The 27,995-nt window shown below is 37.1% G+C and overlaps 1 protein-coding gene across 3 annotated transcripts; it reads left to right on the top strand.

Annotated features, from left to right (window-relative positions):
* Positions 1–328: 328 nt before the first annotated feature.
* On the top strand, positions 329–27,381 carry zfyve16 (zinc finger, FYVE domain containing 16). 3 transcript variants are annotated; one of them, XM_079862306.1, is made up of 18 exons: positions 336–490; positions 1,348–1,461; positions 2,959–4,973; positions 7,024–7,120; positions 15,218–15,385; positions 16,047–16,186; positions 16,271–16,484; positions 17,375–17,497; positions 17,599–17,754; positions 18,607–18,831; positions 18,960–19,042; positions 20,736–20,840; positions 20,931–21,081; positions 21,718–21,798; positions 21,897–22,059; positions 22,964–23,069; positions 23,144–23,320; positions 24,439–27,381. In XM_079862306.1, exons 2-18 carry the CDS (start codon positions 1,392–1,394, stop codon positions 24,595–24,597), a joined length of 4,233 nt encoding a protein of 1,410 aa, XP_079718432.1. In that variant the 5' UTR covers positions 336–490; positions 1,348–1,391; the 3' UTR covers positions 24,598–27,381. The 3 variants fall into 3 exon arrangements, with proteins under 3 accessions (XP_079718433.1, XP_079718432.1, XP_079718431.1); XM_079862305.1 differs by having other exon boundaries at positions 15,218–15,394; XM_079862307.1 differs by lacking the exon at positions 15,218–15,385 and having other exon boundaries at positions 329–490.
* The last annotated feature ends 614 nt before the right edge of the window (positions 27,382–27,995 follow it).

Here is a 27,995-nt window from a genome sequence, read left to right as displayed (position 1 = left end):
CGTCTGTGCGCACCAATCTTGCACTTCTATCTACTCCTCAACCAGACCACCTGGAGACTTCGGGTTTTCGGCATTATGTTAAGGAAGGTCTAATCTCGGGAACGCACAAAAAAAATCCAGGAAAAGATTTACTATCTCTTAGTGTTGTGATCCCATGAGGTGAGAAAATTGCGCTAAAACACTCACTGAGTTTTTATTACTTGTTTTAATCCTGTGAAGGAAACTTCCACAGTATTATATAGTATACAGTTACTGAAATATTATAGACTTACTGTAATATAATACAATTCTTCACAATCAAAAATAGTGCGCGTCCCCTTTAAACAGTGATTCTTGCGCCGGGTGGAAATGGTCGCTCGCGCAAGCGACTGTGGAATTCACTGACTGTGAGGAACCAGAAAATATTAGCGAGCTGCTAATGGTGAAATACACTAACGTTTCATATGAATACAGCAAAAACGAAGACGACTGAACAATGACACATATGAAGGTAGCTAATGAAGCGGAATGATATCATAAAAAATAATATTCCCGTTTCATGTGTATTTTTGTTTGTGTTTGATATGACGCTAACCGCTAGAAGCTAGTTAGCAGATTGCTAATGATAATTGAACAGCTAATATAACTTTATGGAAATAATAAATTACTGCTTATTTTTGCTGCTATGGGGTTGATTTTAAGAAAGTCTTATTATTGTGTGTTAAATCGGTTTAAATGCTGTGCTTTCTTAGTTTTTGACAGCAAAGTGCTCTGGGCAGGAAAATGATAGTCATATGGGTAATTATTGACCATTTATCTTAGCTAAATAATGGTATTACTATTATTAAAGAAAATAATATGTCTAAAAAGCAGAAAGTGAACGTTATCCTATTCGTTTAGATGAATAATTAACAGCCCTTTGGAAACGATATCGTTGATGAATCCTGGACAGTTTCCATATTCTGTGTGTATTAATTAAATATATTGTTTTTGTATTTATATTTTCTTGTTTATAATGTGTTGTTGAATACAATGTGTTTTTCAAGTCTGATTTGCACTGCAGACCTGGTGAAATCACATTTCCCCTTTTCACGTCACAGTAAAACAAGCTAAACATCTAAAAGAGTTATTGCCAATGCAATTGTTGAAAATATTCAGTAACATTTGGTTTTGCTCATTATGCATAATTAATTGCTTGACATATCTTAGATATTTCTCCCTACGCATTTGTGACTTATTTGTATTGAAGCATTGATGAATTCTTGTCTATTTGTTTCTTATTTTGACTATCCAGTGTCTGTAACTACCTAGTCAGATTTGGGGGAAATGTATGATTTTTAACTTGTGGTTCTGTCCCATCTGCCCCAGTTTCTCTGCAGGGGTAAGTGAGGTGTATCGTATCCCGTCCTAGGATGGACAGTTATTTTAAGGCTGCTGTGTGCGACCTGGACAAGCTTTTGGATGACTTTGAACTCAATGCAGGTTTGAAATGTTTGCTTTACCCTTATTATAGTGTTACAAATATTAATTTTGCACTTCTCAATTGGTGAGGGCACAACAATACATTTGGGGACCAGTGTCTCATTTTTCCTGAATTCAAATTGTATATACACACACTACATTAAAGGGATAGTTCACTTTGAAATAAAATTTTGGTATGTTTTAGCTTACCTCAAGGGCATCCAAGATGTAGGTGTCTTTGTTTCCACAGTAGTTTCAATTTTGATATTTTTAGGTCAAACCGTTCTTTGTCTGTCAGTCATATAATGCAGGTCTGTGGTCACCACCTCAAAGAGCATGCACAGAGAAGTCCAAATTAAACAGTTCCCCATCGTAAGTACACATTGATGGCCTAAGACACGAAACGAGCGGTTTGTGTGAGAAAACGAACAGTATTTATATCGTTTTTATTGCAGACTAAGCCAGAACGCTCGCGCCCTCAGATCACTTGGACGCGGTTGTGTACAAGAGGTAAAAACAATATAAATACTGTTCGTTTTCTCACACAAACCGCTCGTTTCGTGTCTTAGGCCATCAATGTGTACTTACGATGGGGAATTGTTTAATTTGGACTTCTCTGTGCATGCTCTTTGAGACAGGGACCATAGACCTGCATTATAGGACTGACAGACAAGAACGGTTTGACCTAAAAATATCAAAATTGAAACTACTGTGGAAACAAAGACACCTACATCTTGGATGCCCTTGAGGTAAGCTAAAACATACCAAAATTGAATTTCAAAGTGAACTATCCCTTTAATGAAATTCTGTTTAAAATAGCCTAAATGCTATTCTTTTGCTCTTTTCATTAATCAAAGTATCCTGAAAAAATGTATTAAAGTTTCAACAAAAATATGACGCAGCACAACTATGTTTTCAACATTGATAATAATTAATTATTATTATTATTTATAATTATTATTATTATTATGTGACACTGAAGTAATGATGCTGAAAATTCAGCTTTGGAATCACAGGAATAAATTACAGTTTACTATATATTTAAATAGAAATCAGTGATATTAAATTATATTTCACAATATTACAGTTTTTTATGTATTTTTGATCTAATAAATGCAGTCTTGATGAACATAAGACAATTCTTTCAAAAACATTGAAAAATCTTACTTATATATATATATATATATATATATATATATATATATATATATATATATATATATATATATATATATATATATATAACATGTATATATCTTATAGCTAGTTTCTAAAGTTATATAATATCATAAAGCAAATAAAAAGCTATACCATACAAATATGCTGTCTGATCTTATAGTTAATAAATAATTTGGACCCTAAAATTGCTAGAAAATCAAAGCTATATGTTTAACCAAGTTGTGTTCCAAATTTGAATTTGATATCACCACCCAAAAAGTAGTAAAATAGTACCAAAGCGATGTAAGTTTTGATGTAAACTATATTATAAATTAATTTAATGTTTCACTTTGTTTTCAGAGGAGCTTGAAAACAAGCCCACCACATATGCAAGCCCTCCTTGTCCCGACTCCACGCACGTCCCTGGTCACCATTTGGATATTCAGAGCTTCATACCAGAGGTCTCACAAACACTCCCAGAGGTCTCGCAAACACTCCCAGATGTCAACGCTCTGCACTATGGACTTACATCACAAAGTATTACCCTAAACCAAAATGATTCTTATTCAAATGAACGGCCACTCACAGGTGTGGACCTCCTGTCCTCCGTCGATAGCAGAGGTAGCAAAAGTTCGGCTCCTCCTTGTCCGGACCGGTCGCTGAAGCCTGTGTGTGACCTGGTGAATGATACAGGTTCTGCAAACCTCCAGCAAGCCAGTAGTCAGGAAGACTTCAAAGAGCTGGACGTTCCTGAGAAGCAAACCAATGAGGAGCTTCTAGTGGACTTTGAGAGTCCTGTAGTATCTTGTCCAGAAGATTTTTCTAAATCCAACCACGGTGAATTACCAAAACATGACTCTGAGATTAACTCTAACTCCTTCAGTCTGCTGGATGTCATTTTACCGGCCTTTAGTGACCCTCATGGATCAACTAGCATCACAGCTTTGGAGTGCAAACAGACCGAAAGTTCTTGTCCTGAAGAATCAAGCTTCAGTGATCAGAACAATTCTCAATGCAATCCAATGAATGAGGAAGATGTTAGTAACTCAGTTCCTCATGCTACAGATGAAGATATTTCAGTAACGAATGATGAGCATGCTGTATCGCTCCAGCCGGATTCAAAAGATGCACAACAGTGTGAAGATCCTGGTGTCAAAAATCCAGAAGATTTAGCTGGAAGTCCCTCCTCGGAGAAGGAATCTTCTCTGTCGTGTTTGCCGATGGCCGTTTCTATGTGTGGATCTCTCGTGGCGTCTTTAGACCCTCAAAAGGCAGCAGTGATAGAAACCAAAGATGAGGCTGAACTGGAAATAAACTCAGCAATTCGAGAGGCTGAAGAGTTAATTCTTCCTTTAGAAGAGCCTGTAAATCCATTCTCCTCCAGTAGGCCTGATTCCTCACCTGAAGACGAACCTGAGCTAGTCCAGATCATGTCGAACCCCGAAAGGGCGTCTGCTGTCTCAGGCCATTACCCTGAAAGAAACTTTAAGCGCACCTTTTCGCCTACAGATAAACTAACCTGTAGAGATATGTGTGAAAGCAACCCGTCACCGCCCTATTCAGAGAGCCCAAATTATTCCTATGAGTTCGGTATCGCTAACGATTACCTTCCTGAAAGTGACCAGACCGCGATGATGGTCACGGATGAGGAGCTAGATGCCTTTCTAATGGGTCAGGGTGTGAAAATCAATTCTGATGCTGATGCAGAAAAATTCGCAGATGATGGTTTTTCAGAATTTAACGGAAATGGCGATGGCTATTTAGATGAGGAACTGCAGAGCTGTAAAGTAGACACGTTTGCCTCTCCTGAGAGCGATGGCTCACTTCAATATATGGAGGAGAGCGAGGGTTCAAACGTTTCTTCTTCATCTCAGGACAGCAGCCCGCTGAGAACAGACTCCACGCAAACAATTAGCCATGAAAACATAACCAGCCCTGTTGAGATTCAGTCAGTTTGCTCCCCCAACCAAGAGTTAAATTACGGCGGGGCGAGACCAAAGCAGTTGTCCAACCAAACCGTACGGCCTCCATCGGAAAGACACAGTAGCAGTCGTGCTGAAGCCGATTTGGCAGGTCCTGCTGCGGAGAACGACTCGCAAATTTCGCCCAACCGAGATGAAAATGACTGTGAACCTCCCTCTTATCAGCAATATGATGCCAGTTACGGGCACGATGAGCTCTCAGAGCCTCCACCGTACCCTGGAGAGACCCTGGAGGACAGGGAATCATCTGTCGATCCGGCAGGTCTCGAGGCTGAGGGTTTGGGATCTAAGCAGCCACCGTGGGTCCCTGACTCTGAGGCCCCTAACTGCATGAATTGTGAACAAAAATTCACCTTTACTAAGAGGAGACACCATTGCAGAGCATGTGGAAAGGTGCGTTTGTTATCTCTGTGTGTCAAAGTAAAATATATGTATGATATGCGCACAACCGTTCAAAAAGATTTTAGAAATGAATAATTTTATTCAGCAAGGATACATTATATTGATCAAAGTAACAGTAAAGACATTCATAATGTTAAGATTTCTGTTTCAAGTAAATGCTAGCCTGGGAAAACCCAGACAAACTTCTGGCAAATTTAGATTTGCTCTGCAAGTAGTCTGGCAAAGAGCCCATTCAAGACGATTTCTAATCCGTCCAAATCGCGGCACCAATCAGAAACGTCGAGGCGGGCTTTACACGATGACGATCGCTCTGATTGGTTTTAGGTCTATCCAATTGCGCCCAGAGGCATTTGAGCGACGTCCGTTAATCGCACCAACTTTTAAATGCATTATTATATTCAAATTGCAAACACATGAGGACAGTCTCCATGAAAGACCCACTGGCAGATGAACGTGCTACTACGTTTCTCTCCGAAATGGTAGGAAATTAAATTAGATTTAATAGAGGATTTTAACTTTGACAAGATGATTGACAGGGCAGTTTACGTGACAGGATGCACGCGACAGATCCGTCCGATAAAGATGACGAAATAGTATGTCCCAAAGCTTGCCTACTTTTTTGCTACACATTCAAAAGTATATTTTCTTCACAAAAAGAGTACTTACTTTTATGGCCTAGTGTAACTTAGGCGAATTGGGACACAGCATATGGCTTTACACGATGCCGATCGCTCTGATTGGTTTTAGGTCTATCCAATTGCGCCCAGAGGCATTTGAACGACGTCCGTTGGTGATGCCCCTTTGGAAATGAGTTATTAATGAAGCTTTGCCAGACCATAACTCAGTTACTACTGAGAATGGTCTGGTTTTAACCAGGCTATGCTGCTCTTTTGAACTTTTTGTTAATCAAATAATCCTGGAAAAAAAAAATTCTGCTAAAAAATGAAGCAGCACAACTGTTTTCAACATTGATAATAATAAGAAATGTTACTTGAGGAGCAAATCAGCATATTAAAATGATTTCTGAAGTCATGTGACACTGAAGACTGGAGTAATGATGCTGAAAATTCAGCTTTGCATCATCATAAATTACATTTTTAAAAATATATTCAAATAGAAAACAGTTATTTTAAATTATTATAATATTTCACAATATTACTGTGTTTTTGATCAAATAAATTCAGCCTTGGTAAGCATAAGAGACTTCTTTCAAAAACATTAAAAACGGTTGAATAGTTGTTTATTTATTTGGTTATTAATTTTTATTTTCTTGTTTTAAACTGTACAATTGGCAATTGTCCCAGATAAGCGATTTCCTTGTCTACAACATTACTCTGCGCTCTTTCTTCTCAAATAACAAAATAGTTTAAACTCAAATTAATATTTCATGTTCATTTATTATTTATGGTGGTGTGAGTATCCACATAATAAGCAAGATATGTACAGTCAGACGGTCATTATTACAAACGAATCCCCTTTCACTCGGTCAGAGTTTATTTGGCATAAATGAACTCAGTAATGTGTTTGCTTCAGTTCTGAAAGTGACTTTTGTAGTTGTTGAATGTGTTCTGACTTTCAGAGGTGAAAGGCAAATAACCGCAGTGTGAATCAATGAATTTACATGCAGTCAGCTGCCTTGATTTTGAGCAAAGATCTGTGACACAACCCTGCCGTTGTGTTAGTTATTGTCTATTTATAACCGCAGGAAAGCCTTAAACCTGTAGTCCTCTGCCTTAGACAGCAAAAGTATTCATTTTAGCTTTTTTGTGAGGTCTCTTTTGTTTTCATTACGTCAGTGTAGGGTTTATTCTCCACTGGAGGTACTAAATATAGAGGCAGATTTGCCGGGTCAGCAGGATGTATTTTTAGCGCTGATATAGTTTCCAGCTTGAATTGCTGCACTGAGTTGCCGTTTTCATGACATATTGGGGCAATAAATAAAATGGGCTAAAGGACACTAGAGAGTTTTCTCCAGGTTTATGCTTGATGAAGTACTGCGTTTACCCAGTGTTTTGAGTGAATAATGTTGTCTGCTTTGCAGGTGTACTGTGCTGGCTGCTGCAACCGTAAATGCAGACTGAAATATCTGGACAAAGAGGCCAGGGTTTGCGTCATCTGCCATGTCACCATACAGAGAGGTGAGTGCTGCTTAACCACTTTAATATGCTGCCAATCTGTCTTAATGAAATCTACAGCAATATTCAATATTTAACTCTACCTTTAAAATATCCATCATAATATTAACATGCATTAAAAGTTAGACAATCTGTGGCAGTAGTTCATGTCAGTGTAGAAATGGGGCACTTGGAGCATTGTTTAGTTCTAGCTGGACACTAATTAGGTTGATAAAATGAGTGCTTTTGTGGAAAAACTACTGTGAAATAATTGTTCTGGACAGACAGAAACTCTAAAGGCCAGTTCACATCAATAATGAAAGCTGTAACCATTAAGTTAATGTTCAAACTCTGAGGCCTGGTTTCACAGACAGGGCTTAGATTAGGCCTTAGTTCAATTAGGACATTTAAGTAGCTTTTATAAACATGCAATTCTGGTGTGCATCTTGAAACAAAACAATGGCTGACATATTTTAAGATATTTCAGGGCAAGTTGCCTCTACGCACAGCTTGGCAATAGAATCGCCATTGGTTAGTTCCTTTTTTATGATTACTCACCAGACCTATGTACTATTATTTAATTATTTATATATATATATATATATATAGATAGATAGATAGATAGATAGATAGATAGATAGATAATTCCACCAAATCAGCTTATCTTTGTAAAATGGCACAGTTTTTTAAAGGGTAACTCTCGCCAAAATGCAATCTAGGGTCTTTTAGTTAATCTACCCGAGGCAAACTTTTGTGTAAAAGCATAATTAGAATGGAAATGCCACTTTTGAGTTTGACCGTATTTTTGTTTTCGGTCAAATTGCCTTTTGAATGGGAGTGAATGGGGCACTTCTATGATAGCATGAAAATGACAATTTTTTAAAACACTAAGAAGGCTCGACACAACATGAAACTTTGCTGGAAGTGTCACCAGGGGCTCTACACATGAACTCCAGCATTGACTACATTGTTTGTGTACACAGAGTTTACTAAAAAGAAAGGTTTTGAACGACTCACTGTCTCTGTGTCCGCCGGCATTTTGACAGTCAAAAATAGTCGATCTCCGAATGCAATGTAACATGAGGAGAGTAAAGATGGAAAGCTCCTAAATCTTAGTTCCATATAAATTCACGGATAATTTGTTGTTTTGTCATTAGTGAAAATCAATATTGACCTTGTATTTGAAAAAAGAGTGGGCACTTATATAGGTATCATTATAGTTTGCGGTTTTTTTTATTCTACACGCATTTCATTTGTTTTGCACATGAGGCAAAACAACTGCAGTTGGTCACTTTACATGTTGGTCAGACGTTGTGGAAGGTGTAAAATTTTGCTGATGGTCAAAGGGCAGAAAACAGGCAGTTTAATGCAATCAATAAACTTCACTTAAAGGATAAGTTTGCCGATTTTCAACCCGCTTTGCATTATTACAGTGTCACACTCCATGTTTCTCCATGTCACCTTCACCCAGATATACCTGTTTATTTGTCAGCAAAAGTCTGACGAATGGGTGTTGGAAGTTTTTGGCATGCCTTGTTCTCTGTTTCTCTAGTTATTAGGGCTTTGACTTTTGCCCAAAAATCATATTCGAAGTTCATTTGTTTATTAATATTAATATTTGAATATATTCAAATATTTATTAATAATATTTTGACCATTAAAATGCCTTCTGTAAGACCTATATTGGTATCAAACTTAAGTTCTATATGTTCTGTCCACCAGAGGGCAGTGTATCAGTCAATGTCAATAGGCAATGATGTTTTCAGAAGAAAAACACACTGTCACGACTGTTTTTTTTTTGTTTTTTATTAAAAAATGGACTGTCCTTACTCGTGATTTTTCCCTGTTTCTTTGGTAACCCAAAGTAGCGCCACACGTTGCTTTTCAAATTGTCAGGAGTGTAGATTTCGAACTCCTCGTCAGGCGTGGTTGTTGTAGGCGTTGGCCATTGTTTTGGTATACATGCCTTGCTAATGAGCTCGCGATTCACAACTTTACCAGGCGTGAAAAAGCCTCGGAATCTGAATTGAAAACAACGTTTACAAGCAAACACATTTACAATAAATAATGCCCATAACAGGTTTGAATATAAAAGAAGGCATAATATTCGTTCGAATATCATTATTTTTTTAAATATTCGAATTATATTTGAATAACGAAGTTAGGAGTCAAAGCCCTACTAGTTATGCAGTCTCTTCGTTTTCTTCGCATTTTACTGTATAGAAAGCTAAGTTTGATAAAAATCCCATCTTGTCTGCAATGAAAACCCCATTTAATTTGTAACTATACTTTCACGCTTTGTAATACTTTTAATGCATACTTTTCTATTTTTTAAATTAAATTAAAGGCTATATATATATATGACTTGATTATTTTATATATGGTTCTTTAATGTATTTGCATTGTACTAAAATGCGTTCATAGTACAATGCAAATACATTAAAGAACCATATATGTGTGCTACTGAGCATTAACGTGTTTCATGGAGCGGAAGATATGATGACTAGTTGCCTATAAGTATTGTAATGGTGCACAGTGTTGCCAGATTGGGACGGTGATTTCCAGCCCAAAAGCTCACCAAAACCCGCTCAAAAAAACGCCCAAAATTTGACTGCCAAAATAATGTGATATAATTTTATTACCATGTCATTCAAGGTTGATAAGCACCATTTTTATCTCCTTAAAACAAAACGATGATAAAAAAAAAATCAAAACAGGGCAATAAATAAGGAGAATTAGCAAATATGACTAAAATTTCCAGGTGGACATTGTCAAAATGGCAATGATGACTTTAACCCTCGTAAGTACACATTGCAGAACATAACGCAGAATTTAGCAGTCAAAACTGATTCATCGTTGATTCAAACCTGTTTCAGCAGCTGTCAGGGACAAGCAGAGTGCAGTCTGGACGGTGTAAAAGTTGCAGATGTCTGGTTAGGCTAGTGTGCACATGACCATGGACAGGAGTCGTCCCATATTCGATTTCAATTCAAGTCATTCAACTGTGCTCTCTCCTCTCAGAGTTATATTCACCATCGACATCTCCCACCATATGTGTACGTTTATAGAGTTTCTCACTATCTCACTCTTCTTTACTGTAGATACAACTTACTGTATAGTATGTCACTTTGGCATTAGCAATCACTTGAACATACAGCTTCAACTTATCGCGCTAAATCGCGTCTGCCTGCTGATTGGCTAAAAGTGCGTGCTCGTCGGCGACGTCAACACCAACGCCAGCTGACTCTGCATGGGCGTGTGTGTTTAGTAATGTCATGATGACTGATTTTATGGACTACATGCACACTTTAGTTTCGTTTTTTAACCAGTTAGACTTTAAAATGTAGATGTTTGAAAACCGCCGAACTGACCCCAAACCAGCCCAAATTTTGTCCACCCGCCCAAACCCTTTTTTACCCGCACAACCAAATTCAAAACCACCCAATCTCGCGTACAAACCAATAGGGTGTCGGAATGGTATATGTTTATACTTCTCATCCAACCACAATCAAATTCACTCTATTCGGATCGCGCGATTTATCTGGATAGTTTTTTTTTTTTTTTTTTTACGATGACAAGCCGGAATGAAAACAAGCCGAAATGATATAGGAGTAACGAGGCTATTTTTAAAATGTAAAGAGTAGAAAGTACAGAGAATTGCGTGAAAATGTAAGGAGCAGAAGTGAAAAGTCGGCTGAAAAATAATTACTCCAGTAAAGTAGGGCCTATAGATACCCAAATTGTCTACTTAAGTAAGATAACAAAGTATTTGTACTTCGTTACTTGACACCTTGGGTTGTGACGTAATGCTGTCATAAATTAAGACTCATGACAATGTTATTTTAGTGTTATTCATTAGAATTTATTTTTATAACTTTTTCAGTTCCTTTTAGTTTGTTTTAGCAATTTTGTTATGTGCTTTTGTCATTTTTATTAGTTTTTTATCTTATTTAGCTTCAATTTATATTTGAGTTGAAGTCATTTCAATATTTCCACTTATTTCAGTTAGTTGCCAATGCAACCTTTCTTATTTTTATTGAAGTTTTTCATCTCATATTTGTATTTTATTTATTTCAGCTTATTAGTTACTAGTTTTAGGTGACAATAACAACACTGGCTCATGGAGCACTTGCGTCCCTTTTAATTTGTGGCAAACTTTTTCTTGGTCAAAACATCCGAATCTTTTATTTTTCAAGGACTGATGTAATGGAGAAGATCAAGGCTTTGTTGTTTTTTGTTGTTTTGTTTTTTTCTCGTCCTGGATGGTCTATAAAAAGAGGTTGGCACACGGTGTGTGGCCGAGCGTGCGGTCCATTTGCTCATTAAAAAGGACATTCATCACAGAGCGTCAGTCGCCAGCCAGCTCTCGCAGGGTTTGGTGCAGGGCTGGGTGGAGCCAGGGCACTGGTGCATGTCCTTGAATGTGTGTTTGTGTGTGTGTGTGTGTGTGTGTACAGGACCCACCTGGTGCAGTATACGTGACACTCTCTCTCTCATTCACTCTCCGGGTTGAGGAATCGATGTAGACACACACACACACACACACATCTTGTCTTCAGCACAGTACACATTTCAGGAAAGGAGGGTTTGTCACCACTCTCAGCCCAGGGCAGCCATTTAATACGACCTTGTGCGTGTGTGTGACGGACTGAGCTTGCACTCGGAGCCAGTGATATTCGCAGGGCTGGAACCTGGTCCAGGACAGACGAGAACTCAGTGTGGGGTTGCGGAAGTGAGCTGCGCCCCATCCGGGATGAGAGAGGCTCAAGGATGCGCCCTCTATCTCAGTCACTCGCGGACTCTCTCGTGCTCATCGGCAAGATGGACACTTCCTCCTCCGCTCGGTGCACACTAACGCCGTCCTGGGAGACTAACATGCAACCCGTGATTAACCTGGAACAGAATTTGGGTTGGAGTTAAATTGGGATGAGGTAAGATTAGGATATCACTGAACTGAATAATCACTCAGTGGCTTTATTTTGTTAACTCTTTTACGTTTTTAACTTTAACTTTAGTTGTTCCAGTGTGAATTTCCAAATACTCAAGGACGTTTCGTCCCGCTGTTTCTTGGCTTCACAGTTTCCATCTGTCTTGTCGTGGTAGCCGTTTTCGCCGTGAGCCAGCATATTTTGGCGTTTGTGCCTCTAGCTGACATGTTTTGCAGGTGTCACAGGCAGTGCCAGTGTAATCAGGTCGATGAGCATCCATGCGCCTTAATCAACATAATGACGAATGGCTGGAGAGAGTGTCTGCACACTGGGCTGTGGTTTGCACTGGACGTCCTGTTTCTTGAGTTCAGTTTGGTGGCTCGTTGCCCATCACTTTAATAACAACTTGCTGTGATTGACCCTCAATGCTCTCGGTTAAAGACGCCAAGCCTGTGGTGTTGTAAACATTTAATGGTTTTGATTTATTAGAATGTGACTCAGCTTGAATGAGGTCTGTACTTTGGACTTTGCTTATAACTTGGTTTACCACAGGTCAACACTTTTTAGCTTGCGTAAAATTACATTTTAAATTAAGTGTACAGCAAATATATTACCGTTCAAAAGTTTGGAATCTTTTATAATGTTTTTAAAAGAAGTCTCTTATGTTCACCAAGGAATACAGTAAAACATTTATTCCTGTGATCAAAGCTGAATTTTCAGCATCATTACTCGCATGTCACATGATCCTTCAGAAATCATTCTAATTTGCTGATTTGAAACATTTCTTATTATTATCAATACTTATGCTATTTCATATTTTTGTGGAAACCATAATAATTTTTTTTCAGGATTCTCTGATGAATAGAAACTTCAAAACAACAGCATTTATTTGACATTTTTTTGGACTGTTTCTTTTGATCAACTTATTGCATCCTTGCTGAAGTTAATTTCTTTAAAAAAAAATCTTGACCCCAAACATTTGAACGGTACAGTATATAAATATATTTGATGTATGACCTCATCTTTCACTGCATTCACAGTGCATTTAAAGGGGCAGTTCTCCCCAAAATGTACATTGTCATCATTCACTCAAGTTGTTTCAAAGCCACTTGACTTTATTTTGTGGATTGCAAACGGCAGTATGTTGATGCTGTTCTTTTTTTAATGAAATGAAAGCATATAAACCAAGGTTTATCAAGCTCCATAAAAGTAGTTCATACTTGACAGTGTGCTTTTATTTAAAGTCATAAGGAAGTTATATGTGTGAGGAACTGACCGAAACATATTCACTCGACTGCAGTGGAGGGTAAGATTTTCTGTAAATATTGACCGTTCCTCACACAAAGACATGAGCCGCTTTTCCACCATTGGGCCAAACCATTCCCATTGCATTCGCTGCCGATCCGGCCCAGCTGGTATGGATTTGGTTTCATTTTCCAATGCACGGCTGATATCAGAGCTCTTTTAAATGTAATACAAATGCGTCAGTCCAAACTTTCTCTCTCTGCAAGATTTTATCGATGGTATGAGATGTAAATAGTGACTGCATTATGGAGGATGATCAGATAGTTCTTTTATTTTTATTATTAACTAGTGTTTACTTGGCTCAGATAGCAAGCTTGGCCAGCTACAGAGAAAAACTGGACAAGTGACCAGTCCTGAAGGGCGACGTATTCTGCCTGCGTGGTTCAATTCAGCCCGAAAACAGTGTGTGATCATGCCGTGCCGAACCGAGCTCAAGTGGAAATATAACTGGAACCGTTCGACCCGATGGTGGAAAAGTGTCTATCGATGACAGCACATTAGGCCACCCTTTATTCAAATATTACAAAAAAAATCTAGATTTGCTAAGCATATTGTATAGTTGTGCTTGTAGTCAATTGTTTTATTTGTGATAACGCAATGAAACATGACAAATTGTGCAGATAATTTTTGGTCAGGCTGTCATACAAAGAAATAATGAACAGATGCAAAAACAAGAGGGAACCAACAAAATATTAATAACTGATTATGTTGTAGTCCAAGTATGCTTTTTCCAGTGAGCTTTTTGTTTTTCTATGCTTTTTTGTTTTGTTTTTGCATAATAAGATAAAACCTGTAGCTGTAGTTTGTCCTTTTTTCAGATAAAAATATGTTCAGGGTCTTAAAAACAAAACTCCCTTCCAGACATCACTTTTGGCCACTACTATATATCTGAGTCAAGCACAATATTAGTTTATAAATCATTTAGAATGGGCATACTTTTGCATATTAGGCCATGATATTAATGGTTAATCTAGTGTTACATCATTTAAAAAGTCAGATATTGAGCAAGTTATTACATTATGATGTAAAATAAAAAAGTTTTTTCGTTGTGCTTGTGCACTGATAAATCGTTAAAGTCCCCATGAAATCAAAATTGACCCTATTTACTTTGTTAGCGCATATTACTAGTCTTGTGGTGAACAATTAATCCGTGCAAGAAAATATTTAAAAAAAATTTTTTTTACCATGGTAATCTTTAATCAAAATCTGAAAATGTCCCTCCCCTCTGCATTGGAGGACCTTCTCTGATGACGTAGGTTTGAGGAATTGGTTTGGGCAACGCTTAACCACTCCCCTCAAACCGTTAGTCTGCTATGAGCGAGAGATGGAGAGGAGGAGCGCTAGAGTAAAACCCTGCCCTCTGTTCAATATTCCTTTTCACTGGGAAATACGTCATAACACTGGAGAAAAGTCGTTTGCAACTTCCGGTTCACGGGGACTTTAACAAAACCGGGAAGATTTATTAAAAATTGCATAAATTTACACTTTATATTGTCTTTAGGCTGTTAACAAAAGTTATGCACGAGTTATAACAAAAGTTATTCCTCATTTATCCCTGCAAAATGTATCTACTGTTGGTTGCAAATTGCACTATATTTTACAGTACGTGCACTTACAGTGTTCTGACCTAAGAACGTACTGGGTAATGTAAGGCAATTACATGGGTTAAGTTTAGGGGTAGGTTCAGGGTTAATACCTAGTTATTACCCAGTTATTGCAATTACTATAATAAGAACATAGTATATGCATGGGGAACAGGACTGTGAAATGATGTGCTACCCCACTGTTCCTTTCTCTCAATCATTCTCTGTCCCAGCATCACCTTTCATTCACTACACTGAAAAGACGCCTGATTTAGGAACGACTGATTTTGTTTGTCTGTGTGCAGCTCAAGCCCATGAGAGAATGATGAGCCCCACTGGGCCCAGTCCCAATCCCAACATCCCATCAGAATACTGCTCCACCATACCACCCATGCAGCAGGCCCGTGCTGCCGGCACCCTCAACTCTCCCCCACCCACCGTCATGGTCCCCGTGTCTGTCCTCAAACACCCCGGTAATGACGGTACGCACTGCACTCTGAGCCAGAATGCTGAGTGTTATAGAGTTATAGCTCTTATGGCTATAAAACACAGTCACTTCCACTTACTATAATTAGTTCACGAATGAAAGAGTGACTGCGTCCCAAAGTGCATGCACTCCATATCATATAGAGTGGAAGACTCTGCTAGCTTCACTAACTAAATTAATACTTTTAATCAGCAAGGACGCATCAAATTGACCAAAAGACATTTAGATATTACAAAATATTTGTATTTCAAATGTTTTTTTTGGAACCTTCTATTCAAAATCATGAAAAAAATGTATCATGGTTTCCACAAACATATTGCACATACAGTCAGCTTTCATTTCGTTTCTTGAGCAGCATATTAGAATGATTTCTGAAGGATCATAGGAATAAGGATCTTTCCAATCACAGGAATAAATTACATTTTACAATATATTTAAATAGATTTTTTTTTTTTTAAATTGTAATAATATTCAACAATATTACTGTTTTTACTGTTTTTTGATCAAATAAATTCAGCCTTGGTGAGCAAACATTTGGTGTAATACCTCTTCATCACACCTGATTTCAAGCATACTTTATTTGATACCCTGTTTCAAGCCTGATCCTAATGTCACTGTCGTTTCTGTTTCTGTATTTGTTCCTGTAGGTTTTCCACGTGAGCAGAAGCACGTGTGGTTTGCTGATGGTATCCTGCCAAACGGTGAGGTAGCCGACACCACCAAACTCTCCGTACAGACCCGAAGATCCTCTCAGGAGTCGAGCCCAATAACGCCAGACCCACCGGGGGTGAGACGCCGAAATCCTCTAAACTGATGCTGGAGATAACTGATAGTGACAATTGAAGTAATTAATTGATTTGCTTTCTTTCAGCCTGACAGTAAAATTCCTGGCGAGTCTGATGAGAGTGCCGGAGTCAGTTCTGACAGCGCTACTGAAGTGAGCCGCCCGCCCGTCAGAGGCCCGTGGGACTACGGCCTGCTTTGTGGGGTGGGCAACTGCGTACAGAGAGCGGTCAGTCTGGTGCCGGAGGATGACGAAGGTCTGCCTCCACTTCTCATTACCACAGGAGAGGAGGAAGATGGGGGTAAGGACTTTATAAAGGCTTCTACCAGATGGTAGACATCATTTTGAAGGTCATTCTTGTCTAAATGGTAGGGCTGGGGGAAATAAAAAATGATGAAATGGTAAATGGTGTAAAATGACAACTACATAAATACCTAATGATTATAAAATTAAGGCCTGGTTTCACAGATAGGGCTTAGATTAAGCCAGGAGTAGGTCTTAGTTAAAGTACATTTATGTAGCTTTTATAAACGTGCCTTAGAAAAAAAATTCATCTTGACAAAACAATGACACTGACATATTTTAAGATATATCAGTGCAAGTAGCTTTCTATTAAAACAGCTCAAACATGCATTTTAGTCTGGGATTAGACTTAAGCCTCGTCTGTGAAACCGGACACATATCATATATAAAAATAAAATAAAAACTTAAGAAAATAAAACAATACAGATGTACATGTTTGCTCTCTTAAAGTAACACACACACTCAGGTTGCTATTAAGAATCCTTAGATCCTTCATCATACAACCAAGATGCTTTTTCACCTGTTTTAATTTATATAAAATATATTTATATATATTTGAAAAAAAAATTTTTTTTATATTTATTTGTTTTATTTTTTCTTTTGATTGCATTTTAGATTGACTAAAATGTTAAAGTTTTATGAATTTACTTCATTAGACACAATTTTTTAAATGTTTGTTAATGACAACTAAATATCATTTATGTATAGAGGTTAATTAGTATCTAATTGAATTTAAATTGGCATATAAATGTCATTATAATTAAACTGAAGCTACTGCCGTTTAGGTTATTATTTTATCACAACAGTCAAATGTGAGAATTCAGAGCGAACTCTTTATAATGTGGTGCTGTTTTTCTTTAATCTGTCATTTTCTTTTCATTTCGTTAGATTTATTAGTTGAGGAACGTCCTGCTGCTTGCCAAATATTGCTGCTGTTGGAGGAGGGAGGCCCACAACCTCTGATCTTCGTGCTCAACGCCAATTTACTGGTGAACGTCAAGATCGTCACATGTATGTCACGATGTCTGAACTTGATTTGAAATATGTGATCATGTTCCACTTGTTCATTTGATAAACATCATTGCTCTCTTGTCTCTCTGTTTGTGTTGTAGATTGTGAGAAGAAGTGCTGGTGTCTGAGCTCTAATGGTCTTCAGGGAGTTGGCCAGAAAGAGCTGGTGTTTATAATCGAGTGTCTCCCAGAGGAAAACAGCTTGCCTAGAGACGTATTCAACCTGTATGTTAGTATATACCAGGATGCACAGAAAGGTACGTCACCCAGAACTCTTAAGGCATGACACTACTGGCAAAAACACTGGTTTTTAATGCACTGGGCAGTTTTTATATTCTGGGCTATTTGGCTTTTCATAACGTGTTGTTTCAGACTAGAAGATCAAATACAATACAAATCTTTAAATGCACATTCTGTTCTCCTGAGTCAGAAATCAGTGCTTACATACACCAAACTGTTCAGTTTTATCTGTATTCTAAAAGGTTTTACTGAGGGGTTTGTTCATGCATCCTAAAGCATGGTGAAAATATATATTTTTTATCTGGCTGTTGACAGTATTTTCAGATTTCTGGAGTGATAAACAGAGATATCTCTTTTGTTTAACTCTAATATATCAACACAATGAAACACGAAGTTTGAACCTGATTTTTCCAAAACAGAAATCTGAATATTGGGCAATGCATGCATATTATTAGTGCATATTTAATTAGATAATGCCTCATTTGAATATTTAAGCATACCATATCAGAAATACAAAAGATGTTTGCAATTCTTATGTAATCAATCATTTTGGGTAAGTATGGTGATATCTATTAGTTACTTTATTTTTTTACCCTCTTCACCTTTGGTGTCCTGCCTTAAAGGGCCATAGTTTACTCTTTATAGCATTTTATTTTTATTTTTGCACCAAAACCAATATTCCACCCTCTTTCTGGTGATTTTTTTATCTACTATACTGATAGCAGAATAGATTATACAGGATTTTTTTTTTATTAGCTATGCTGTTTTTTGTTGCATAATATTTTATCTGTTTAACCAACACTTTCATTATGTTAATGAGTGTCATATGGTGGCTTATATGGTGTTGTTTCTTATTTTGCCCACCACAGGGAAGTTCGTTGAGCACCTTGGCAATGTGACATTCACTGATAGTTTCCTGGGCAGTAAAGACCACGGAGGCGTCCTGTTCTTCACTCCAACCTTTCAGCCTCTGGACGGTCTTGCTTTGCCGCAGGTCTCGTTCCTCTGTGGTCTTTTGATTCAGAAGCTGGAGGTGCCGTGGGCTAAAGTGTTTCCCCTCCGACTGCTGCTCGCTCTAGGGGCACAATACAACGGTGAGCCCTCATTAGAACATCCAGAGAAGAAAATGTTGTTATTAAAGCGTATATTGTCATCAGAATATATGATATTAGCTCATAGTTCCACCCCTCCAGTCATGTGATCTGTTGTTTATTTTTTACAGTGTATCCCTGCCCATTGGTGAGCGTGCGTTTCCGTGACTCAGTTTTTAAAGAGACAGGACACACCATCATGAATCTGCTCACAGTACGTGTTCACATTAAACCCTCACTTGTCTGTCCTGGCAGTATTTTACTCATTCATATAAACTTGAATGAGTAGTTCAGTCATGTACTGCTGTTTTGAAGTCTTGTTTTATTTAATGTTTTAGAAAGAAGTTTCTAGTCACCAAGGCTGCATTTATTTGATCAAAAATACAGTAAAAACAGTAATGTTGTGAAATATTATTACAATTTAAAGTAACTATTTTCTATTTGGGGATTTTTTTAAATGTAATTTATTCCTGTGATGCAAAGCTGAATTTTCAGCATCATTACATTAGTTTTCAGTGTCACATGATCCTTAAGAAAAATAGTATAGTATTCTAATCTGATTTGCTGTTAAAGAAACATTTCTTATTATTATCAAGTTGAGAACAGTTCATATTTTTGAGGAAACCGTGATTCGTTTTCTTCTAGATTCTCTGATGAAAGTTCAAAAGAACAGAACAGCATTTATTTGAAATATATGTAACATATAAATGTCTTTACTGTCTCTTTTGATCAATTTAATGGTTCATTTCTTTAAAAAAAACTGACCCTGTATAAATTGTAGTGCATGTCTTTGAAAAGAATGTATTTTTATGTTTATAGCTGTTTAATGTTTATATGGCTTAATGGTGTGCAGCTGAGGTAAACATCATAGTTATTTGATTCCAGATTATTTGGTTTTAGCCTTTTACTCAATATCTAAATTTTAGGTTTATTGTGGTTTTAATTAAAATGTTCTAATTTGTGAATGATTTTTCCCTGAAAGATTTTAAAGTATTTCAAATAGTTTGAAGCTATTTTTCCACCCGAGTCAAGGATTTAGCTCAGGGACAGTTAATGAAGGAGATTAGAGAGCGCTCAAAACTGAGGCCTCTCGAAGTGTACTTGAGCTCTGAGCCACTTTTGATTTCTGAGAATATAAGAGCTTCTTTGGTCTCCATTCTAACTACAGTGCTTTCAAGTACGCTCAAGGCCACTTTCCTGGACATAGGCATGGAAAAATGTGAAAATTAAGTTGATCAAAATTGGCTTATTTTTGGTGATTCTTCTTTGCATCCATTTTAGTCTGAAGGTAAATGTAAGCCGGGTGCACACTGTGGGATTTATAATAGTCCTTTACGATTGATGCTTGTCAGACTGTACGTAACATGGAACACAACGTGGACCAAAGACATTTAAATGAACCAAAAACAGGACGTGATGTCACAAGATACGACCCTAAAAAGGACAGAATGCTGAAGCATACCTGGTTCCTCTCATCTCAGGACACTTTTCCTTTGAGCAGATCTTTGTTTTTGTGCAACAGAGGAATTCATGCTGCCGTTTTGATTCCTTTATTCATTTTATAAGCTCTTCATGAGTTCTCAGCTGGGAAAAATAGCATTATATGTGCGCACATACAGCAAGCGCATTTAGCCCACACACAGCATTGTTTTGGATGTTAGGTAAGTTCTGTTGCAAAATATACGTCATGAAATCTGTTTTTTTTTGTTTTGTATCTTTAGGCTCTGTTTTAAAAATGACCGTGTGAATGCTAACCAGGACTGAATGTATCATTTTCTTTTGTGGTATGGACCAAAAGAACCAAGAGAACTGAACTACAAGTGTAGTTAAACGTGTGACTATAGGCCTTGTATCCCCAAACTCTTTGTATCCTCCTTCATTCTTGTGTTTTGCTGATTTTAACACAGGATCTGAGGAACTACCAATACAGTTTACCTGTGGTGGAAAGTCTGCGAGTACACATGGAGCTGGGAAACAGCTACATCGAGATTCCCAAGTCCAGGTTTAATGAGGTCAGAGTTATATTTGAGTTGTGCAGCAGTCAGGCTGTGTTTATTGTGTTGTTGTCATTGATTGTGTTGTTTTTTTTCTGGCTGTTGCAGATGCTGAAGGTGGTGAACTCCTCCAATGAGCATGTGATCAGTTTCGGTGCGTGTTTCAGCACTGAGGCCGATTCCCACTTGGTTTGTATGCAGAACGAAGACGGAAGCTACCGGACTCAAGCCAACAGCATACCAGGAATAACCAGGAGAGGTTTGTCAAGCAATGCTGCTAATCCTGGGCGATATAGCTAACAAATATTTAATAACTTTGTGTTTTTTCTTAAATGGGGTAAAATGTTTGCTTACACTTCAATAATGCATTCTAAATAAAAGCTTTAAGTATTTTGGTAACACTTTACAATAAGGTTCATTAGTTTACTTCTTTAGTTAACATGAACTAAGAATGAACAATTCTACTTCAGCATTTATTAATCTTAGTTGATATTAATTTCACCATTTACTAATACGTTATTAAAATCAAAGGTTGTATTTGTTAACATTAGTAAATGCACTGTGAACTAACATGAACAAACAATGAACAGTTGTATTATTATTAACTAACATTAACAAAGATTAATAAAAATACTCTAACAAATGTTTTGCTCATTGTTAGTTCATGTCAGTAAATACATTAACTAATGTTATTGAACCTAATTGTAAAGTGTTACCAGTATTTTGAATGCATTAATTATGTCTTGCAATGCATATTATAATGTATTGTATGGTCTTATGAATAACCATAGTTGTCATATCTATTCTACAAGTTCTATTGGGGAAAACACTCATTAAGTTTGTTGCATCATATTTGTTTTCTGATATCAGCAGATGACAAGTCTTTCTTTTGCAGTGACTGGAGCTAGTTTTGTGGTGTTTAATGGTGCTCTGAAAGCCTCATCAGGATTTATTGCCAAATCTAGCATTGTGGAGGGTAATGCTTTTATACAAGTCAGTTTTTTTAACACTACATCAGATTATTACTCTAATAAAGCAGAGCTGTATCATCACGTTGTCCTTTTTCATCTTTAGATGGGTTAATGGTGCAAATTCCTCCGGAGACAATGGAGGGTTTGCGACAGGCCCTCAGGGACCAGAGCGACTTCCAGATACCCTGTGGAAAGGCAGATTCAGAAGAGACACGAGAAAATGTGAATGTACGCTGGGTCGACTGGATCGCACCTGTCAACACTGGGTACCAACATATTTACACTTAAAAATCATAATCTTTCGAAACTTTTGATAATGTTTTTGAAAGAAGTCTCTTCTGCTCACCAAGGCATTCATTTATTTCAGTATTCATTCTAATATGCTGATTTGATCCTCAATTATTATTATAATTGCTCTATTAACAATGGTTCTTCTACGTCGTATAATTATTATTATCAATGTTGAAAACATTTTTGTGGAAAGAGTCATAGTTTTTTTTTCAGGATTCTTTGATGAATGGAAAATTCAAAAGAAGAGCATTTATATGATTGAAATATAAATCGTTTGTAATTTTTTAACCCCTGGTTTCACAGACTAAAATGCAAGTTTGAGCTGTTTTAACTGAAGGCCACTTTCACTGGCATATCTTAAAAGACATCAGTGCCATTGTTTTGTCTCAAGATGCACATCAGTAATGTTTTTTCTAGGCACATTTATTAAAGCAACATAAATGCCCTAATTGATCTAAGGACTAATCCTGGCCTAATCACAGCCCTGTCTGGCTTATTTATTTTTTATACTATCGCAATATTACTTAGGTACTGATATTTTTATACAATTTAATATATCCTTGATGAATAAAAGTATATTAGTGTACTTAAGCATTCCAAAGCAAAGGTTTTGACCAGAAGTGTATGTTCTTATCAGATGCTTTCTTATAGATGTGCAATATGCCAATACTGTACTGAATAATCACTTTACTGAGTGATAAAGCACTATTGATTGGTTTGGCTGCTGCTGCAAGTAACCTTGAAAATGTTCGCTGCATTAATTGGGCACTATTTAAAATTCATTCCTTCAGCTTCCTTCAGTGGTTAAGATGCTGTGTCAGGTGAAAAATAATTCCCCTAAGAAAGTATAACATGTTATGTGTGTTTGCATGTTTGCAGAGTCTCCAGTCCAGTGGATGGCAAGTCTCTGGAGGGAGTGTCCAGCGTCAAGATCCAGCAGGACTCTGAGTTTGAGATGGATGGCCGAAACATCAGGTGTACTGAGGTGTGTACTGCGTGATGCCCGCACAATGAGTTCCTCGTTGTCATCTCTGGTTCATGTCCCGTCTCTCCCATCAGGTTTTCTATCTGCTGAAGTCTTCAGACGTTTCCCTATCTGCCATCCTCACGTCATCAGCTCAGTTTCAGAGAGAGATTGCCACCGCCAGCTGCGCTGCCCTCTGCCCGCACCTCTCTGTGCTCATGGCCAATGGATTCAACTCTCTCGCGCTCCGAGTCTCTACCGACTCGGACATGGTAAATCATTTCCGGCACTAAATTACACAGGAGTGTTGATGAAACAACTCTGAAACCCATTTTGTAATGCAAGATGGAAATTGCGCTTATAAACAGGCTATTTTAAACCTTTAAATTGAAAGTTCACCCAAAAATTGTCTTATTAATTACTCACCCTCGTGTCGTTCCAAACTCATAGGACTTTCGTTTATCTTCGGAACACAAATTAAGATTTTTTTTTATAAAATCTGAGACATTTCTGTCCCTCCCTTGAAACTCTATCCACCCGAAATACTAACGAGAAATCCTTCTTACAGTCTTCTGAAGAGACTCGATCACTTCATATGTTTAACTGATTTAATGTAGGCTTTTATTCACATATAAACATTGATCAGCGGACAGAAGCTCATCCGTACTTGCTTGACGTGCAAGAACAAACCTCATTGGTTTTTGCGGAAGCTCAAACATCCGGCATAACACGCGAGAATGAACCTCATTGGTTCTCACGCATCAAGCATGTTTGAGCTTCTGTGAACAAATATGATTGCTGTAAACGTTGTTGGCAGATCAATGTTTGGATTAAACCGCTTGATTCAACATTTAACCCAGTTCATTGAAAGAAAATTAATCTTGAGACTTGAGCATTTGATTCAGAGTTTTAAGTCTGGGACATTTAACATTTTTCACTGCTGCTTTTTGGAAAAAATGGTTTGTTACTGGCATCACTCCTTCATTATTAACTCTCAAGAGACTGTAGTATGTGTAAGGGTTAATGCCCGACGAGGTGTCCATTGTCAGGTATTAATGGACGACGGCGAGGCGTGAACCGTCCAACGAGCAGCGGAGCGTGCATTAATACCTGACAATGGACACCTCGAAGGGCATTAACCCGCTTATACCATGGTCACTTGCCAAATAACACATTTTTAAAACATTAGTTTATATTTTACTTAGTTTTACAATCGAAATCTAAAGTTTTTACAAACAATAACTTGGTTTCCCTGGTTACTCCTGATGGTTTATTTACTAGGTGTCCTCTATCACTTTTTAATGGACACCCTGCAGCCAATCAGAATCGAGTATTCACCCAGACCATGGTATAAAGATTAAATACATAAGATGCATTTGTGTTTCTGTAGGTTGAGTACCAGGCTGGCTCTAGTGGCCACCTCCTGCCTCAGAAGTACATGAACGATCTGGACGGGGCCCTGATTCCCGTCATCCACGGAGGAAGCTCCTGTGTCCCCCATCAGACCATGGACATGGAGTTTTTCTTCTACATCTCAATGAGCATTTGAACGCTGCTGACTTTCCAATCAAAGGCAGCCAGTGGAACCTTCACATTCATAACCGATGAGTTGCAGATGCATAGAAACTCCTTATCTGATTTCTGATGAGGTATGGAGAGTTTGATGCATTTTAAAAGGAAATTAAAAAGCACTTCACTAAAGTGGAACTATATTAGCGATCCTTTAGAATAAAGCAGAGGTCTTGGATGAGCAACAAAATAAAAACGTGAGAACTGTGCTGTGCTTCTTCGGTGGTGTTTCGGTCGGGGTCTGTTCGGTGGATGCTGGTCGATGAATGTTGGTTTGAACTCAAAACTGAATTGTTTTTGTATGACTGATATACAGAGAATTATAATCATTACTTGATTGCGCACACCGTGACCGAGCATGTGAAGTCCTGCGTTTCGCACATTATACGTCCGTTTTTCTGAGCTGGAATCTGCAGTGTTTCTGTTTTTTTCCATCCGTCATAATTTACTGTTACCATATGAAGTAGCTTCGTGTGGACGTAAAAATCCATATGAAGATTTTCTGTACTGATTATTGTACTTTCTAAGTACTGCGTCTTATGATTAGTCAATGTTCCTCGATCTGTAAAATACACAGAGGTTAAAATACTCCTCAGTTTGAAGATGTATAGATGAAATCATCTGCTAATTCAATTAAGCTTTTATTAAGCTCAAATACTATTTTTGGAACAGTTCATGTGTTGATTAAAGGTGATATTTTTGATAGGGCGTTAAAATTACAAAGCATAACTCATTCTGCAATTATAACCCAAAAAAAGCGCAGTTGAGTGTATAACTCGATGTCATGCTTATAAAAAAAAAAAAATTGTTGGTTGTTTCGTTTCAAACCACATATATTTACCAAAAATACAGTTCAGTGTAAAGGAAAAAGACTGTAAAATCATCTCTATAAAACAATTTGCTTTAACATTTATATGATTATTTTCACACTACTATATTGATTAAAGAAAAGGTCTTTTATTGAAACCTTTAAATGGCTTTATTGGCTTTAAATTACTATTAATTCATTTTACTGGACAAGCTGAATAACAGCCACAACTATTAACACTATAGATGTGTTGTTGGTGTGACCAACCAGGAAATGAAAAATCAGGCTTTTAAAGTTGGCCTGTATAAAATCTCAACACATCTGAACACCTTCCATGATATTTAAACTTTGGTCGGCCAATCATTATGCCAGTTAATGAAGATGCCAAATTTCCTCACCAGTGCTTAATTTGTGATCCAGTATCTCTCGTCGGAAGAGGCGTTTATGGGCGCTCCTGACGAGAGTTAAACACACGCCGTTAAACAGAATATTGGTCGTAGTGACAGAAAGGGAAAGATTAGCAATGCAAATGCTAACAGTGAAGAAACTACCATGTTCTTTTTATCCCTCCCGGCCATAAATATGCTATTTACATTAACGCAATATCAATAGAGAATGTGAATGACACATCCCCAGTATTTGATATTTATTTTGATCTGCTGCTCTCCACTCTGTATGTTGTTTGGATGTCAAAAAGTTTAAAGTTAATTTGTCAGTCTGGTCTGCCTCTAATTACAGCGCTCGCCAATGTCAAAATGATTAAAACGGCCAATAAATCCAAAGACTGTGAGCATGACATCTAGCATGATGCTTAAGTTTTAACGCAGAAAGAGCGCGAGGTAAGATGCAAGCAGCTAAACATTGAATCATTAAATGTTTATTAAATTAATGTCTGGCATATCTTACGATAGAAATGTTAAAAGACTGGCACTGAACTACTTGACCTCTGTAGTCAAATGTTGCCTTTTTGATTGGAAAATATATTATTCATGTAATTTGTGTAACTAATAAATGAATGTGAGTAGCCTAAATAGGGATTTGAGTACATGGCATGTTATTTTTATTATTCTGGCACCTTATGATTTACAAATTAAGCACTGGTTCTCACTATACAACAGACGAGATAAAGTATCTGTCACTTTTAATGAGTTTGACAGATTGGAGAATCTCATTTCCTTATAAATTATTCTGGATGATGTTTCTGAATTGAGCAGCCATTTTATAAATGCAATAACCTTTATTCCTCTGTTCACTAGACTTTGGTCCTGCAGTTTTACATTCATCTTAAAATGTATCTTAAACCTGCAAAACATGAATTATGAATTAAGATTATGTTCATGCCAAGTTTCTGAAATCATTCATTTTTAAAAGCTGCATCTGAACAAAAATCTAAATTTATTAATTTGCAAAATGCACTTTTACTGTGATTGGTGAAATGAAATACAAGACGAGTGATTGTTCCTTATTTTTAATTTCATTTTTATTAATAGTGATAAAACACAACATAAACAGTGATGAATAAGTTTATTTGATATATTGACTTGTATATTTAAATAATCTGAAGGCTTCTTTAATTCTGTCACAAACCAAATACAAATATTCTTAGGATACAGATGATTGTTACGGAAGGATTGAGATTAAATGTCTGAAATGAGTCGAGCATTTTAGACATATCTCAGATCTTCTCACTTATATTCGTGCTTTGTGGAATACTTTGGGAGTTAAATTATTTTCTCACTGTTACTGATTAATTAAATCATCACAATTAAAGTATTTTTTATGCTTTACAAAAAGCTATTAAGATGTACCAGTTTGCATAATGTATATCTATTTATTCATGAAAACCAGATTTATTTGATTAATTATCTGGTATGGGACCTAAGGATGTTCTTCAAAACAACATTCATTTCTAATATGTATCTCATGTAGAATAAAATTTTGATAAATATGCAAATTCATTGTCTCATGCTCATTTATGATATGTATTTCTAACATCCTTTTGTTTTGTCGTTTAGATAAATTGAGATTTTCCAAATGGACGAGTGATTATCTGCACATTTACTGCTCACAATATACAATTCTGTTGCAATTGATTGTGTTTTTTTAAAAGACATTGTGAGCATCAAACAATACACAAGCAAAAGTATGTTCTATACACAATGACTCAAATGTATTATGAATGAATTTGTATGTTGCCAAGCTGATTTTCTATGCCATTAATGCCTCAACCATCGGTTGAATTGTTTATTTCAAACCTACATATCATTTGTATCCTGTTTTCTTAGACATTGAAGCACTAGCCACATTCTTAACCATTAATTTCTATTAAATTGTCTTTAACTGTAGGGTGCCGGTCACATTAGTGAAATTTCACGGGCAACAAAAAGGTCCATTGTCAATAGCATAGAGATATCTGAAGCACTGCTCACACAGTAGTCACTTTCAAACCAAGCAGCTTTCTGTTGATCAGCACGGCCGATTTGTGTTAACAACTATAATACGAGCAAAATCTGAGAGGGGAAATCTTTCCGATTCGATTCCTATTGTAATGACTTGATTTTGCTTAGCAA

This window comes from Squalius cephalus, assembly GCF_949319135.1.
Source record: "Squalius cephalus genome assembly, chromosome: 24".
Classification (NCBI taxonomy): Eukaryota; Metazoa; Chordata; class Actinopteri; order Cypriniformes; family Leuciscidae; genus Squalius; species Squalius cephalus.
The sequence above is the reverse complement of the archived record's forward strand: the minus strand, read 5'-3'. Positions and strand labels throughout refer to the sequence as shown.